The sequence below is a fragment of the Scyliorhinus torazame genome, chromosome 11 (assembly GCF_047496885.1).
Source record: "Scyliorhinus torazame isolate Kashiwa2021f chromosome 11, sScyTor2.1, whole genome shotgun sequence".
NCBI classification, from domain to species: domain Eukaryota; kingdom Metazoa; phylum Chordata; class Chondrichthyes; order Carcharhiniformes; family Scyliorhinidae; genus Scyliorhinus; species Scyliorhinus torazame.
The window spans coordinates 236737070-236754548 of NC_092717.1; the positions used below are offsets into that span (position 1 = coordinate 236737070).

At 49.0% G+C, this 17479-nt stretch overlaps 1 protein-coding gene across 5 annotated transcripts in view; it reads right to left on the bottom strand.

Annotated features, from left to right (window-relative positions):
• Nucleotides 1–17479, bottom strand: part of LOC140385858 (intermembrane lipid transfer protein VPS13B-like) — a 1311478-nt gene that overhangs the window by 547937 nt on the left and 746062 nt on the right. For all 5 annotated transcript variants that reach the window (XM_072468452.1, XM_072468451.1, XM_072468450.1 and 2 more), the window contains exon 23: nucleotides 11958–12192. In XM_072468452.1, the coding sequence (XP_072324553.1) occupies nucleotides 11958–12192 (235 nt within the window). The remainder of the gene's footprint in view (nucleotides 1–11957; nucleotides 12193–17479) is intronic.

The following is a 17479-nucleotide window of genomic DNA, read 5'->3' on the forward strand; positions in this document are numbered from 1 at the left end:
TAAGGGTGCTGGTTTATCACTGCTTGAGGTTTCCCTATCACTTGACATGTGTGACATGATTGACAACATTTAATTACATCTTTATGTAGTCCAGGCCAATAAAAATGTTTTGGATTTTAGCTTGAGTTTTCCTTATTCCCAAATGACCTCCTTTCTATACCCTACTGGCAATACTACTTGATGAACTTCTGCCCACTTTTCATCCGCCTGCATATGTACAGGTCTCCATTTTCTCATCAAGACATCATTTTTACGGAAATAACACTCTGGTATACTCTCAGATTCCTCCTCCGTATATGCTTTCTAGTCTATTCGTTTTAATTCTACATCTTTCTGTTGTAACTCCGGCAATTTTCCTGAACTAAAAATATCCGCCTCATCCTCCACCTGTTCTTGTTCTTTTTCAACCACCTGATCAAAAATAGTTTCTGATAATTGCACTTCAACTTCATCTTCATCTTCACTCGACTTCCGGTTGCGGCTATGCAGAGCTAAGCCGCACGAATTGGCAGCTCCCGCGAATACGGACTTTCGGGCTCGATAGAAGAACCCCAACGGGACTTTTCACGCAGCAAACCCGTGGGGAAGAGAGGAGAGAGGTCCCCCACTAACCTGTATGGACCGGACCCGCAGCAAAACGGCCAAAAAAAGGGCACTGGAGCAGCGGGAGAAGAAGGGTAAAAAAAACAAAATGGCGGCGGCCGGGGACAAAGAAGAGATGCAAGAATTCATCAAGCGCTGCATCGAGGAGCTGCGCAAGGAGATGGTGGCGCCGATGCTGGCAATAATTGAAGGACTTGGGGCAACCCAGAAAGCCCACGAGGTGAAGATCCAGGAGATCCAGGACAAAGTGAGTGAGAATGAGGACGAGCTCTTGGGCCTGGCGGTGAAAGTGGAGCGGCACGAGGCGCTACACAAGACGTGGGCGGGAAGACTCGAAGACCTGGAGAACAGGTCGAGGAGAAACAATTTGAGGATCCTGGGTCTCCCAGAAGGAGTGGAGGGGGCCGACGTCGCGGCATATGCGGGCACAATGATCGGGGCGCAGATGGGCGCGGAGGCCCCCCCGGGGTTGCTGGAGCTGGAAGGGGCGCACCGGGTGCTGGCGAGGAAGCCCAAAGCAAATGAGCCGCCAAGGGCGATGGTGGTGAGATTTCAACGGTTCACAGATAGAGAGAGGGTCCTAAAATGGGCCAAGAAGGAGCAGAGCAGCAAGTGGGATAATGCTGAGATTAGAATAGACCCGGACTGGAGCACGGAGGTCGCTAAGCGGAGAGCGGGTTTCAACCGGGCCAAAGCGGTGCTGCATCGGAAAGGAGTGAAATTTGGAATGTTGCAGGCAACGTGACTGTGGGTCACATATAACGGCCAACACCACTACTTCGAAACGCCCAAAGAGGCGTGGACCTTTACATTAACTGAAAAGTTGTACTCTAATTGAGGGTTTGTGAGGGTGGGGGGTATTTGAGGGTTGAAGTATGATGGCGGTTGTATATAGGGGGGCAAGCACGCGCAGGGAATGTTACATGGGCTGGGGACGAGAGACAAGGCCGCAACAGAAGCTGCGTCGGGGGGGCGGGGCAGGCTCTGGAAAGCGCGGGGTTTTTATCCCGCGCGCGGGAAGAAAAGGGGGAGGGGGTGCGTAGGAACGTCTATGATGGGGAGATTCCCACACGGGGAGGTCAAAGGGATGGCGGGGGAAGCCGGGGTCAGCAGGCGTCAGCTGACTTACGTGAGTGATACGCGGGGAGCAAAAAAGCTAGACAGGGGTCTAGCGGGGGGGGGGAAGGAAGGGGGAGGGAAAACAGGGTTGCTGCTGCACTGGCCAAAAGGGAATGGGACACAGAAGAGGTGGCCGGGACGGAGGTGAGGGAGACGCGGACATGGGACTGGCCCAGAAAAGGAGACGGCTAGTCGGCAGGGGGGGGGGGGGCCTCCAATCCGGCTGATAACGTGGAACGTGAGGGGCCTGAACGGACCGGTGAAGAGGGCTCGAGTGTTCGCGCACTTGAAGGGACTGAAGGTAGGCGTGGCTATGCTCCAAGAGACACACCTGAAGGTGGCGGACCAGGTTAGGTTAAGAAGGGGATGGGTAGGACAGGTATTTCACTCGGGTATGGACGCGAAACACAGAGGGGTGGCAATTCTGGTGAGAAAACATGTGTCATTTGAGGCCAAGACTATCGTAGTGGATAATGGAGGGAGATACGTGATGGTGAGTGGTAGGTTGCAAGGGACGTGGGTGGTGTTGGTAAATGTATACGCCCCAAACTGGGATGATGCTGGATTTATGAAGCGCATGTTGGGGCGTATCCCGGACCTGGAGGTAGGAGGACTGATAATGGGAGGGGACTTCAATACAGTGCTGGACCCAGCACTAGACCGCTCCAGATCAAGGACGGGAAAGAGGCCGGCAGCGGCCAGGGTACTCAGGGGGTTTATGGACCAGATGGGGGGAGTGGACCCATGGAGGTTTGCAAGACCTCAGGCCAGGGAATTTTCTTTCTTCTCCCACGTGCACAAGGCATACTCCCGGATAGACTTCTTTGTGCTGGGCAGGGCGCTCATCCCGAGGGTGGAGGGGACGGAGTATTCGGCCATAGCCGTTTCGGACCACGCCCCACACTGGGTGGAAGTGGGGCTGGGAGAGGAGATGGACCAACGCCCGCTGTGGCGGTTGGATGTGGGACTGTTGGCAGATGAGGTGGTGTGTGGTAAGGTAAGGGGGTGTATTGAAAGGTACTTGGAGGCCAACGACAACGGGGAGGTGCGAGTGGGGGTGGTATGGGAGGCGTTGAAGGCGGTGATCAGGGGAGAGCTAATCTCCATCAGGGCTCATAGGGAGAAGACAGAGGGCAGGGAAAGGGAGAGGTTAGTGGGGGAGATTTTGAGAGTGGACAGGAGATACGCAGAGGCCCCGGAGGAAAGATTACTTGGGGAAAGGCGACGGCTCCAGACAGAGTTTGACCTGTTGCCCACGGGGAAGGCGGAGGCACAGTGGAGGAAGGCGCAGGGGGCGACCTACGAGTACGGGGAAAAGGCCAGTCGGATGCTGGCACACCAGCTCCGTAAGAGGGCGGCAGCGAGGGAAATAAGGGGAGTCAAAGATGGTGGGGGAGCCATGGCCCAGAGTGCAACGGAAATAAACAAGGTATTCAAGGCCTTCTATGAAGAGCTGTACAGATCCCAGCCCCCAGGGGGAGAAGAGGGGATGGGAAGATTCCTGGACCAACTGCGGTTCCCGAGGGTGGAGGAGCAAGAGGTGGCTGGTTTGGGGGCACCAATCGGGTTGGAGGAGCTGAGTAATGGTTTGGGGAGCATGCAGGCGGGGAAGGCCCCGGGGCCGGACGGGTTCCCGGTGGAGTTCTATAGAAAGTATGCGGACCTGTTGGCCCCGCTACTAGTGAGGACCTTTAACGAGGCAAGAGAGAAGGGGTCCCTGCCCCCGACAATGTCAGAGGCGACAATTTCCTTGATTCTGAAGCGAGACAAGGACCCACTGCAATGTGGATCGTACAGGCCGATTTTGCTCCTTAATGTGGACGCTAAGCTATTGGCAAAAGTGCTGGCCACGAGGATTGGGGACTGTGTCCCGGGGGTGATACATGAGGACCAGACGGGATTTGTAAAGGGCAGGCAATTAAATGCGAATGTGCGGCGGCTCTTAAACGTGATAATGATGGCATCGGAGGAGGGAGAGGCGGAGATAGTGGCAGCCATGGACGCGGAAAAGGCCTTTGACCGAGTTGAGTGGGAGTACCTCTGGGAGGTGTTGCGTAGGTGTGGGTTCGGGGGAGGGTTTATTAGCTGGGTCAAGCTCCTTTACAGTGCCCCGGTGGCAAGTGTGGTGACGAACCGGCGGAGGTCGGAGTACTTTTGGCTGTACCGAGGAACGAGGCAGGGGTGCCCTCTGTCCCCGCTATTGTTTGCATTGGCGATCGAACCCTTGGCCATATCACTGAGGGAGTCTAATAAATGGGGGGGGGGGGGGGGTCCGCGGGGGTGAAGAGCATCGGGTGTGCTGTACGTGGCAGACCCAATGGAGGGGATGGTGGAGGTTATGCAGACTTTGAGGGAGTTTGGGGAGTTCTCGGGCTATAAGCTCAAAGTAGGGAAGAGCGAGCTTTTTGTACTACAGGCAGGGGACCAAGAAAGAGGGATAGAGGACCTACCACTGAGGAGGGCGGAGGGGAGTTTTCGGTATCTAGGGATCCAGATAGCCAGGAGCTGGGGGGCCCTACACAAACTGAATCTGACGAGGTTGGTGGACCAAATGGAGGTGGACTTCAAAAGATGGGATATGTTGCCGCTCTCGTTGGCGGGTAGAGTGCAGTCGGTAAAAATGGTGGTCCTTCCGAGGTTTTCGTTTGTGTTCCAGTGCCTCCCCATCGTGATCACCAAAGGCTTTTTCAAGAGAGTAGGTAGGAGTATTATGGGGTTTGAGTGGGCGAACAAAACCCCGAGGGTAAGGAGAGGGTTCCTGGAGCGCAGTAGGGACCGAGGAGGGCTTGCGCTGCCAAACCTAGGGAGCTACTACTGGGCAGCAAACGTGGCGATGATCCGTAAGTAGGTTATGGAGGGAGAGGGGGCGGCATGGAAGAGGATGGAGATGGCGTCCTGCAAAGGAACGAGCTTGGGGGCGCTGGTAACGGCACCGTTGCCGCTCTCGCCATCAAAGTACACCACGAGCCCGGTGGTGGCGGCAACATTAAGGATCTGGGGCCAGTGGAGACGGCACAGGGGTGCAGTGGGAGCCTCGGTGTGGTCCCCGATCAGGGGTAACCACCGGTTTGTCCCGGGGAATATGGACGGGGGGTTCCAGGGCTGGCACCGGGCGGGGATTAGAAGAATGGGGGACATGTTCATCGACGAGACATTTGCGAGCCATGGGGCACTGGAGGAGAAGTTTGAGCTACCCCCGGGAAATGCATTCAGATATATACAGGTGAGGGCTTTTGTGAGGCGACAGGTCAGGGAATTCCCGCTGCTCCCGACACAGGAAATTCAACACAGGGTGATCTCGGGTGTATGGGTCGGGGAGGGCAAGGTTTCGGCAATACACCAAGAGATGAAAGAAGAGGGGGAAGCGCTAGCAGAAAAGTTGAAGGGTAAATGGGAGGAGGAGCTGGAGGAGGAGATCGAGGAAGGTTTGTGGACTGTTGCCCTGGGTAGGGTCAATTCCTCCTCCTCATGTGCCAGGCTCAGCCTGATACAATTTAAGGTGGTTCACAGAGCACACTTGACGGGGGCAAGGTTGAGTAGGTTCTTTGGGGTAGAGGACAGATGTGGAAGGTGTTCAGGGAGTCCGGCGAACCATGTCCATCTGTTTTGGTCATGCCCGGCACTGGAGGGGTTCTGGAGAGGAGTTGCGGGAGCAATATCTCAGGTGGTGAAAGTCCGGGTCAAGCCAAGCTGGGGGCTAGCAATATTTGGAGTAGTGGAAGAGCCGGGAGTGCAGGAGGTGAAAGAGGCCGGCATTCTGGCCTTTGCGTCCCTGGTAGCCCAGCGAAGGATCTTGCTAATGTGGAAGGAGGCGAAGCCCCCTAGCGTGGAGGCCTGGACAAACGACATGGCTGGAAAGGATTAAGTTTGCCTTAAGGGGGTCTGCGCAGGGGTTCTACAGGCGGTGGCAACCGTTCTTAGACTACCTCGCGGAGCGTTAGAGGAAGGTCGGTCAGCAGCAGCAGCAACCCTGGGGGGTGGGGGGGGGGGGGAACGAGAGATTGCTTGAGGGGACGGACGAGCGGGGGATAACATGGAGGGTGGGGGAAACTGGCACGAACGGGCGAGAGCCAGTGTATAAAGCTCTGTAAATTTATCATCTTCCCATGTATATATCTTGCTTAGGGCGAGTTTGCGTTATTTTGTTACGGGGGGGGGGGGGGGGTTTATTGTTTGTAAGGGGAAAAAATTATTTTGTTTTGTTCAAAAACTTTAATAAATATATATATTTTTTCAAACTTCATCTTCGCTCTTTGATTTCCGCTCTTGTCTTAACCTGTGACTTTGCGACCTTGTTACTACACAATCCGGAAAAATCCAAGGATATTTGTCCTTCAACACTTCAGTTGACTGATTTTCCAATGGCTTATCAACCCAAGATAAACTGTATTCCTGGGCAAGATAGTTTATCTATTACACCTACTACCACTTCACCACTCTTCACTGGACTTTCCAACCTTACCTTATATAATGGAACGCTACTCCTCTCGCCCTGAATTCCACAGATCACCACCTTTTCTGGCAACATTCTTCCCAAACTACATAATTCCTCATTTCTTACCATTAAAGATTGACTAGCCCCTGTATCTCTTAAAATTGTGACTTCTTTACCTGCTCCTCCTGAGACACATGAGTAAACTTTACCCACACAAGTAAATTCTTTAAAGACATCTGGCACTTTCTCAACAATTACTTCTTGAACAGGCTGTACAATCGTTTGCACCTCCTTCGCTTCCCTTGGGCTTTCCTTTACCACTCTAACAAACCCCACTGGCTTATCCTGTTTTACCATATCAGCCTTCCCAGTGCTTTTCTTCAACCACCAACACTGTGACTTTACATGGCCTAGTTTATTACAGTGAAAACATCTGAAACTTTTCATTTCTTTTCCACCCTCCTGGATTTCTTTTTTAATCTGAGGTACACTCTCTTTATTGTCTCCCATCAAATCACCTTTACCTTTACCACTTGAGTATTTCTCATGTCCCCAGTTTCTATCCCTCACCGGCTGAAACTGATGTCAGAAACCAATCTTTGATTTATGAACTAATTCATAATCATCTGCCATTTCCGCTGCTAATCTCGCAGTTTTAACCCTCTGTCCTTCCACATGAGTTCTCACTACATCAGGAATTGAATTTTTAAACTCCTCCAAAAGTATAATTTTTCTGAGACCTTCATACGTTTGGTCTATTTTCAAAGCCCTTATCCACCGAGGGCAGCACACTAGCATAATGGTTAGCACAATTGCTTCACAGCTCCAGAGTCCCAGGTTCGATTCCCGCCTTGGGTCACTGTCTGTGCGGAGTCTGCATGTTCTCCCCCTGTGTGCGTGGGTTTCCTCCGGGTGCTCCGGTTTCCTCCCACAGTCCAAAGATGTGCAGGTTAGGTGGATTGGCCATGCTAAATTGCCCTTAGTGTCCAAAATTACCCTTAGTGTTGGGTGGGGTTACTGGATTATGGGGGTATGGGGATAGGGTGGAGGTGTCGGCTTTGGTAACGTACTCTTTCCAAGATCTGGTGCAGACTCGATGGGCCGAATGGCCTCCTTCTGCACTATAACTTCTATGTCTATGTCTTTCCACCTATCAAAATTACTCTGTTTGAGCCTTTCAAACACCATGTATGTTTGACCAAATTCTTCCTTAAATTTCTACACCTTTGTCTGTAAGCTTCAGGCACAAGCTCATCTGCACTCAAGATGGATTTCTACACCTCCTCATACGTTCCAGATACCTCCTCCGGTAGTGATGCAAACACTTCACTAGCTCTACCTACCAGCTTTGTTTGAATCAGTAACACCCACATGTCCTGTGGCCATTTCATTTGTTTAGCTACCTTCTCAAATGAAATGAAAAAGGCTTCCACTTCCTTCTCGTCAAACCTTGGCAATGCTTGGACATATTTAAATAGATCCTCACCACATCTTCGACTATGACGCTCTGTCTCATTATCCTCATCCATCTCCTCCAACTGTACGTTTCCCTTTACGTCTGCCAATTTTAACTGACTTTCACGTTTCATGGCCATTTTCTGAAGTTCAAACTCCCTCTCTTTATCTTTTTCCCTGATCCGTATCTCCCTTTCTTTTTCTTTTTGTTCTGCTCGGGCTATTCTTTCTTTTCTCCTTTCTTCTCTCTCCTTTTCTTTTTCCTCTCTCTCTCTCTTTTTCTTTCTTTTTCCTCTCTCTCACTCTCGTATTCCAGCCGCTTTAATTCTTTCTCATGTCCCATTTGTTTAATTTGCAACTGAATTTTTGCCATTTCCAATGAGTCAAACTGTATCTCAGGCACCTTTAAATGCTGAACCACCGCCATAATTACCTCACCTTTTCGCATTTTGTCAGGTAATGTTAACTGCAATGTTCTTGCTAAATCTAACAGTCTGCTCTTCGTTTCTGTCCGTAAAGTACTACGTGTGGCATTCTCCACCCCCAAAAACTTCTGAGCCTCTGAAAGAGCCATTGTTCACAACACTCTCCCCACTTAAACTAAAATACCACACCGGAAAAGCGACAATCCTTCACTGTCTTTAAGTTCACAAAAGCCAATCCAATTGATAGACTTTTAACCCCCTCGAGCCCCCAATTGTTATGGGTGAGGCGTTTTCAGAACCCCAAAATGTATCATGGAGTTCAACCAACCTCAGCCTTTAATGTATTTGTTGCTTTTCTTAGCACACGGCTTGTTCCTTAGGTGTGGGATTACAATTATGGACACATGGGTTTTTAAACACAAAACAATGTTTATTCCATGAACTCAACTTAATATCTTAAATAAACACTGGATCTCTTAACACCCCTTACTTCAAAGATAACTCAGAAAATATTGCAACAGTAAATAACTCCTTAAAATGTCCCTTCAAACTTCCAAGAGACTTAACACCTTTAAACAGTATCACATCAGGTTAAAGGATATATATATTTTCTGTAGAATGGCAGAGATATATTAGTTTGGTTGACTTCAGCTCCAGCACCTTGCTTTCTTCCTGCAGCTCTCTGGACACACACAGACACACACCAACTGCTTTTTCAAACGTGGCTTTCTCCCTTCCAGCAGATCACAGCAAACCAGAACTTCTCAAGCTGCTGTCTCAAACTGGCTTTCTACTTTTAAACTGCTCTCAGCAAAACCAGCCAGGCACTTTTCAAACTGCAAAACCAACTGCAAAATGGCTGAACTGAGCTCAGCACCACCCACTCTATGACATCACTGTTTTCTTAAAGGTACATTGCTTAAACATCCAGTTCTTAAAGGCACCCTCACATGATACAAGATTTAACAATTGTAACTAAATGTAACTCCACTAACTATCTATGTGATTCTGATGTTTCCCTGTTCACAGCACACACGAGAGAGAGAGAGACCCCACCTGGAGTATCTCCTCCACTAACCTATCCCTCTCAGCCCGTTCCGCCTTTTCTCTGTGGGCCCGTATCGAGATTAATTACCCTCTGGCCACTGCCTTCAGAGCTTCCCAAACCGTCGCTGCGGAGACCTCCCCCATATCATTTGTTTCCAGGTTTCCAGTTCTGGATGGGCTTGTTAACCCGCCCACAGATCACTTTGTCCGCTAGCAACCCCATATCCAGTCTCCACAGCGGGCGTTGCCTCCTCTCCACACTAACACGTAGATCCACCCAATGCAGGGCATGATCCGACACTGCGATTGCCGAGTACTCAGTCTCCACCACCTCTGGTATTAGCACTCTGCTCAGAACAAAAAAGTCGATGCAAGAGTACACCTTGTGGACATGTGAGAAAAAGGAAAACTCCTTCGCCCTTGGCCGTGCAAACCTCCATGGGTCTACACCCCCCACCTGTTCCATAAACCCCTTCAATTCCTTTTCCGCAGCCGGCCTCCTTCCTGTCCTGGATTTTGGCCGGTCCAATTCCGGATCAATGACTGTGTTAAAGTCTCCTCCCATGATCATGTTATATGATTCTAAGTCTGGGATCTTACCTAAAACCCGCTTCATAAATTCCACATCGTCCCAATTTGGAGCATATATGTTCACAAGTACCCGCACCCCCTCCAGTTTCCTATTCACCATTCTGTACCTATCCCCCTTGTCTGACATGATTCTCCCTGCCTCGAATGCCACTCGTTTGTTGATCAAGATCACTACCCCCCTGGTCTTTGAGTCCAGCCCGGAATAGAATACTTGGCTATCCCACCCCTTTCTCAATCTCGTCTGGTCTGTAACCTTTAGGTGTGTCTCTTGTAGCATTGCCACGGCCGCCTTCAGCCCCCTCAAATGCGCAAACACACCAGCCCGCTTGACCCATTCAGCCCTCTGATGTTCCATGTAATCAGACTGGTCGGGGCGCTTCCAGGTCGGGGGGCTTCCAGGTTGGGTGGCTTCAAGCACCCCCCTCCCCTCCCCGACTGGCCATCACCCTTTTTAGGCCAATCTCTAGCTCGCGCCCTCCGCCTCCCCGAGCCCCGCCCTCGGGCATTCGCCATTCCCGACCTCCCATTCCTCCCCTGTCAGCAGAGCAGCTTCCCCTAGCAACAATACTAGAAACCCAACCCCCCACTGCGCTTCCGAGAGTCAGCTGACCCATGCTGACTTGATAGCACCTGCCGCTGGCACCAAGCAGTCTGTCTCCCCATTGTTCTCTCCCCTCTCCCCCCACTTGGATAAACAAATTAAAAGCATCACATTCCCCAGTAAACAAACATCAGGAAAAAAAAAGTGAAGAAGCAGCCACTTCAGAAAACAAAAACACCCAAAAAACAGAACCAACCCCAAAGACCACCCCCCCTCTAACCAACTCCCTGCAAGACAAAGTTACCGTTGGCCGTCCAAACAACCCCTTATTACACATAGCACTACTTATATTTATACAACCTAGCACAACAAATCACCACCACAGTACTCTCCAAGGCGTCAGCGTCTTTTAATTCGCCTCCAGCCTCTTTTCTTTAATAAAAGTCCATATTTCTTCTGGTGTTTCGAAGTAGAAGTCCCGTTCCTCATGTGTGACCCAAAGATGGGCTGGGTACAGCATCCCAAACTTCACCCCCTTCTTAAAGAGGGCCGTTTTTGCCCGATTAAACCCAGCGCGCCCAGGTCCTGATAAATGCGCAGCTCACAATTCTCCCACTTGCTGCTCCGTTCCTTCTTGGACCACCGCAGAACATGTTCCTTGTCCAGGAATCAGTGAAAGCGTACCACCATCGCCCTTGGCGGCTCGTTCGTTCGGGGCTTCTTCGCAAGGGTTCTGTGCGCTCTATCCACTTCCAGGGGCCGAGGGAACGCCTCGACCCCCATCAACTTCTCCAACATGTCCGTCACATAAACCCTCGCATCCGATCCCTCACTGTCTTCAGGGAGGCCAACAATTCTAAGATTCTGCCTCCTGGACCTGTTCTCCAGGTCCTCCAGCTTCTCCTGCATTCTTTTCTGGCGGTCGTTCACCATCTCCGCCTTGGTCTCCAGCACGGTTATGTGCTCTTGTTCGGACACCTTTTTCTCCACCTCCTGGATCGCTCTCCTGTGGTTTTCCTGATTCTGCACAACTTGATCAATCAAAGCCTTAATCGGGTCCAGCGTGTCCTTCCTCAGCTTGGCGAAGCAATCTTCAAAATGCTCCACCATCTGCCCCGTCGACCACTGTGCCGTCTCCCCGCGGCCCTGCCTCTCCGCCATGCTTTCCCGCGTTGCCGGCTCTGCTTGCGTCTTCCTTATAGGACTTTATCTTCTCACACGGCCACTTCTGGTCCACTTCTCCATACACCGGAGGGTGATTTCTCCTCACTGTCTAACTCTTCACCGATTTATCCCATAAAATCCAGAAACAAAACGGGGGAAAAAGGGCCAAAAGTGCGTCATGGGCGGGAGCTATCAAATGTGCAACCCATTCCTCCATGGCCGCCACCGTAAGAGCAAGTTCCAAATTCTAATCGCTCACGTGGCAAAGAAGATTCTCCTGAATTTCCCTTTGGATTTAATAGCATTACCTGACATTGGCAAGCACTAGTTTCTAAATTCCTTTCAAGCGGAATCATTGTTCGAAAGCCACTGTATCAAACCCTTTTAAAATCAACAGTAAGCAATGGTAAAGACAACGATTAAAATTAAAGCTTTAGTAACTGGAATCAACGAAAAAACTGTAACATAAAGCAGTGGAATCCCCAAGAGTTTGTAAATACTGTGCCAAGAGGAGAAAGAGATTAGAGTCAAGAAATTGATCCGATGAACCAAAGCCAAAACAGCTGATGGACCATACCTTCTTCCAGAATTGGCCTCGAAATGAAAAAAGGAATCTCTTGCAGCGGTTCCATGTATTTGTGGCCCGCACTGATCACTTTTATTTGAGGTAAGCAGACGACCAATGTCCCAGGCATACTCGATTCGGTGTGGTACCAATTCCTCACCGTCCCCGGGATGTCACCCGCCACGATCGTGCTTGGCGAAGGGAGGCTCTCATTTGGAAAGAATACGCAACATGACTGAACCTCCAACTGGAAGAGAAGAATACAAGTGTCATCAGAAAGTGCTGCTTTTCGCGGAATTTTTCTGAGTACAGTAAATGAACCACAGGGAAAACCACACATGCACATATGCATGCGCTCACACACACCTATTAGATGCCGACTGATTATGGACAGTTTCAGCAGTTCTTTTTCACCCTGTCCAAAACAAATTATACTCCGGAACCTCAACCAATTGCGACCTATCCCTTAAACCCAAGGTCAGCACAATCAAGGACGAGTGAGTGGTCCGAAGCATCGCTGGAGAATGGTGACATTACCTCCTATCTTTGAAATTCTCCACCCCAGAGTGTTGTGAATGCTCAGTCACTGGGGTATATCCAAGATTGAGATTAACATACTTTTGGGTAAAAAAGGGAATTGAGGAGTATGGGAATAGGGCGGGAAAGTTGAGTTGAGGTAGAAGGTCAGCCATGATGGTGTTGAACAGTGGAGCAGGTTCGAGGGGCCAGCCATGATCCTTGACCAGGCTCTCAAGTATCAGGTGGGGACCAATCACATTTTGTTTAAACAAGAATTCCCCTAAAGCTTTTAAAACATTTGTTCTTGGAATGTGGGCATCTCGGGTTGGACCAGCATTTGTTGCCCATCCTTGAACTGAATGTTTACTCGGCCATTTCAGTGTGGGGATTAAGAGTCAACCACTTATTCAAGCCTGCACTTCAGCCTCCATGTACTGGAACCATTTGAAGTGTTTTTATAGTTGGCTTCCAGTAGTCCAGAGTCCCGGGCTAATGCTCTGGACACTTGGATTCAAATCTCACCACAGCAGCTAGTGGAATTTAAATTCAATTAATAATTCTGTAATATAAACCCAATCTCAGTAATGGTGACTATAGCACCGCCATTGATTAAAAACCCATATGGCTCACTAATGTCCTTCAGGGAGGAAAATCTTCCGTCCTTACACCTGGCCAACACGTGACTCCAGATCCACAACAATGTGGTTGACTCTTAAAGCGCCTTATGAGTCACTAATTTCAGGGGTAATTCAGGATGGGCAACAAATGTTGGTCTTGTCAGGAATGCCCATATCCCATGGAAGAATTTTTAAAAACACACAACCAGCTAACAGCAACACTTTTGCTGCCTGGAGCCTGTTAAGAGCAGCACCTTTTCGGTTTGGTCTTTTCCCACTGCAGAACACTCACTTTGCCAGCAAGTACACAGATAAATTTAAACCCTGGAGCTTTCTTTAGTTCCACCCATCTCAATGACAACGGAGCATTCCAGGCCTCTCTGGATGCTTTCTAAATGCAGCTTTAACTCCAAAAGGATCCAAATCAACTCTCAGCTGCATTTCTTTGCACGCAGTGTCGGCGCCTGATCTCCAATTCTCCAGCTAAGTAAGCCCACCTACTGTTTTATGATCTTCCCGCTTTAGCTGTTGAGTCAATAAAGCCCCAAACGTTTAACTGTCATAGTTTCATGTTGCTTTAATCGCATTTATCCCATTTTCTACGGTTAAATTTTAATCTTCCCAGAACTAAAAACTATCTCTCTATTATTCCTATGAACCATGAACTAGGCATTTACAACACGCCACACAGCCTACTTGCGTGTCTAACAGGTTCGGAGCCTTGAACTTGGTTCTGGCTCTCTGGCATACGAGCAGCAAAGGAGGAAAAGGCAAGGCATAATTTCAAAAACAAAAAAGGGAGAGAAGGCAGTAAGTGGTAAGAAGAGCACAATACATACAAAAAATTTAGAAAGCAAGGAGAGAGGCATACAATGGAACTAAGAGGCAGGCAAGAGACCAAGAAATGGAAAGAGAGCAAGAGTTGTAGGAAATGGTACGAAGGGCAAGAGAAAGAGGAACACAATCATGGAACAGTACAGCACATAATGAAGACATGAGGCCCATTGAGTCTGAGCTGGCATTCAGTCCCACGCCCCTACTCTTGTCCATATACCTACAAATTATTACGTTGCATTTACACCTGGCACTAATTTTAATAATTTGGAGTGGCTGTCTTTTGAGGGAGTCTTTGATTGAGGCCCCACCTGCCCCAACAGACAGAAGTGAAAGATCCAATAACAATATTTGAAAAAAGGGCAGGGGAAGTTCTGTCCAGTGTCCCGGCCAATATTTCTCCCTCAAGCATCATCACTGAAAGAGATTATCCAGTCATTATCACATTGCTGTTTGCGGGAGTTTCCGCATGTTTGGACCAAACGGGGAAACAGAGTGTGAGGTAGAAGGAATTAGAGGAGGAGAGTCAGAAACAATTTTGCTATTGGTATTTTGTATAATTCATAACGCACTCGGAATGTTCTGCAAGTGATGACCAATAAATAGCAAATGTGGCCAAGATACAAGCCAGGAATCTCTTAGCAAACTGAATCACACCTAACATGAAAGATTATGTTCTGATTTTGCAAACATGGGTTAGTTGGGTACAGTCAGTACTCTACCTATTGCAAACAGCCAAAGGACGTGCTGTTTGATCCAATGCACTTGTCATTGGGACGTAAAGCCTCTATACCTGGCATTGCACCATCACTGAAAATTCATATAGTACATTATTCATCTGTGTGGTGGGCAGCATCCTGTTAGTGGAGAATATAACTCATGCTGCTGCTGCATAATAATAATACTATTTAGTGTCACAAGTAGGCTTACATTAACACTACAATTAAGTTATTGTGTGAAGGGGGGGGGTTCAGCAATCTTAAAACTGAATAGCTAGCATGCTACTAGAGTAGTGTTACATACGTTACTTTATTTTTAAGACAGAGCAGTAATAAGTATTCAAATGGGATTTAGGATAGCTAACTTGACCAAAGGGACGTCATTTATGATATCCTGTCTTTGTAAAGCAATCCAGGATGCTGGTTCCGTTGTCCTGTTTCTCACAAACAATGAGCAGAGATTGCTGAGATTGTACATAGCTCACAGGATGAGGATTAATGATGGGTTGCTTGCAATTCTATTGGGTGAAGTTTAAACATTGCTTACAATTCTATTGGGTGAAGTTTAAACATTACTTGCAATTCTATTGGGTGAAGTTTGAACATAGCAACTTCAGGGATTGGATCGCATCCAAGTGGGAAGGGCTATTGATTTTTTTAAGTTGTATATGTACTGAGTTTGTGTCTTTGTTCTGTAGAAGGATCTTGGCAGCTAACCAGGTCTGTAGAAAGATCTTGGCAGCTATCCAGGTCTTATCTCTCATGTACATGAATGCAAGCTTGTAGAAAATAAAACCGTCTTTCAGATTGTTGATGTGTCTGCTGCTCTTTGCACTGAGTTGAGCCACAGGCGAAAGGCCCACGTGGAAGCTGACTCAATACACAAGCCTTGAAACGCTCCTGCACTGTGAAAAGCCCCGAGTCGCCACATTCCGGCGCCTGTTCGGGTACACGGAGGGAGAATTCAGAATGTCCAAATTACCCAACATCATAGAACATAGAAAATACAGCACAGAACAGGCCCTTCGGCAGACACAGGGAGAACTTGCAGACTCCGCACAGACAGTGACCCAAGCCGAGAATCGAACCTGAGACCCTGACACGGTGAAGCAACAGTGATAACTACTGTGCTACCATGCCACTCACTGTGCTACAGTGCCGCCCATTAGCAGTGTGAAATGACTAGCTTCACCAGCTGCTCAATATTTTTAAAATAACTTATCCTCAGGATAATCTGAGGTAGACTGGACATTTCTGAGGTCCGAAAGTGGTGGCCTTAGGCTCATTCATTCTGCCTGGAAGGTGCACCACTGGAACCTTCTCAGTTGGGAGTCAACATTATCAGACAAAACCATTGGTACAATTACTCTGCAGCTTGAGAGAATATATTTGGGTATGTTGCCAACACTTGCTGAGATGCAAAAAGCTTTTCAACAGATGAAGAATAACAAGGTGCATGGCCTGGATAACATTCCTGCAGAAACCTATAAAGATTTGGTCATGAATTTTTGTTCAAATTTTCAGGCCTTTTTACAGAAATCTGGAAAGCGGTACGACCTTCCGATTTCCACAATGCCATCATTGTTTCACTTTTCAAGGAGGGTGATAAATCAATTTGTGAGAATGAGAGAAGCATATCCCTTGGGTCCACTATGGGAAAATTCTCACATCCGTCCCCCTGATCAACCTCTTACTCGTCAGCGAAGACATCATCCAAGAGATCCTATATGGTTTCTGGCCATCCAGGGAATCACAGATATAGGGTGCGATCGAACAACCGCGTCGCTCCCGACTCGGTGATGCGATGAGGCCGTTAATTCTTGAAAGAGGCCCATAGTGAGAATTGTGACGCTCGGAACGCCTCCGCAAGACATCACATATTTAAGTGAACCATTAGGCTTATTTAAACATGTTGTCGCCTGATTCTTCTGAGGCCCGGTTACGAACGCCTCTGCCTTGGAGACCTTGCAATGACACCGTTTGGCACTGGTCCACACAAATGTGGATGAGGCGTAAGGGCACCTGAGGGGGGGGTAGGGGTGTCTCCGAGGCCTTGGTGGGCCTCACTGTGGTCGGGCTCTGGGCAGGGTGGTACCCTGGCACTCCTGCTGCCACCTGGGCACCTTGGCACTGCCACACAGGTGGTGACACTGCCAGGGTAACAAGGTGGCAGGGCAACTGTCAGGTTGTCCATGCCAGGGATCAGAGCCACAGATGCCTTGCCCATAGGACGTGGCATGAGGGGAGACTCGAGGACCCCGTAGGAGGTCAATTGTGGGGGTCCGGAGGCCGCGGTGGGGTGTCCAAGGGGGGTCGAGAGATTGGGGCGGCAAAGTGATCTAAGTGCAGCCTCGACATGATGTTCCTCGCTCAGGCCAAAGAAAACTAAGAGTCCGCTTTGATAGCAGGATCTTTCTCAGCACTACAGACACCCAGAAAGACCCTGCGATACACGCCCAAAACATGCTCTGTTTTTTGGGCATTAAGTCACAACCTTGGTCTTTGTTGCTCGACAAATCCAAGAAAAGTGTCTGGAAAATACAAAGAACTTTATGCGGCCTTTATTGATCTATCAAAGGCCTTTTACTCCATTAACCATGAAGCCTTTTGGAAACTTCTCCAAAGACTTGGATGGCCAGCAAAATGTGTTACTTTACTGCAACTCCTGCATGACAGTTTGTCAACAACCGTCCCTTGTAATGGATTGGAGGCCGTGCCCTGTTGTATTTGGATGGGTGTCAAGCAAGGCTGTGCGATTGCGCCAACTCTCTCCACTGTCTACGTCCACCTCGTCATGCAATTAATTAGTGAACAACTTCCACAAGAGATCAGGATTAAACTTCAA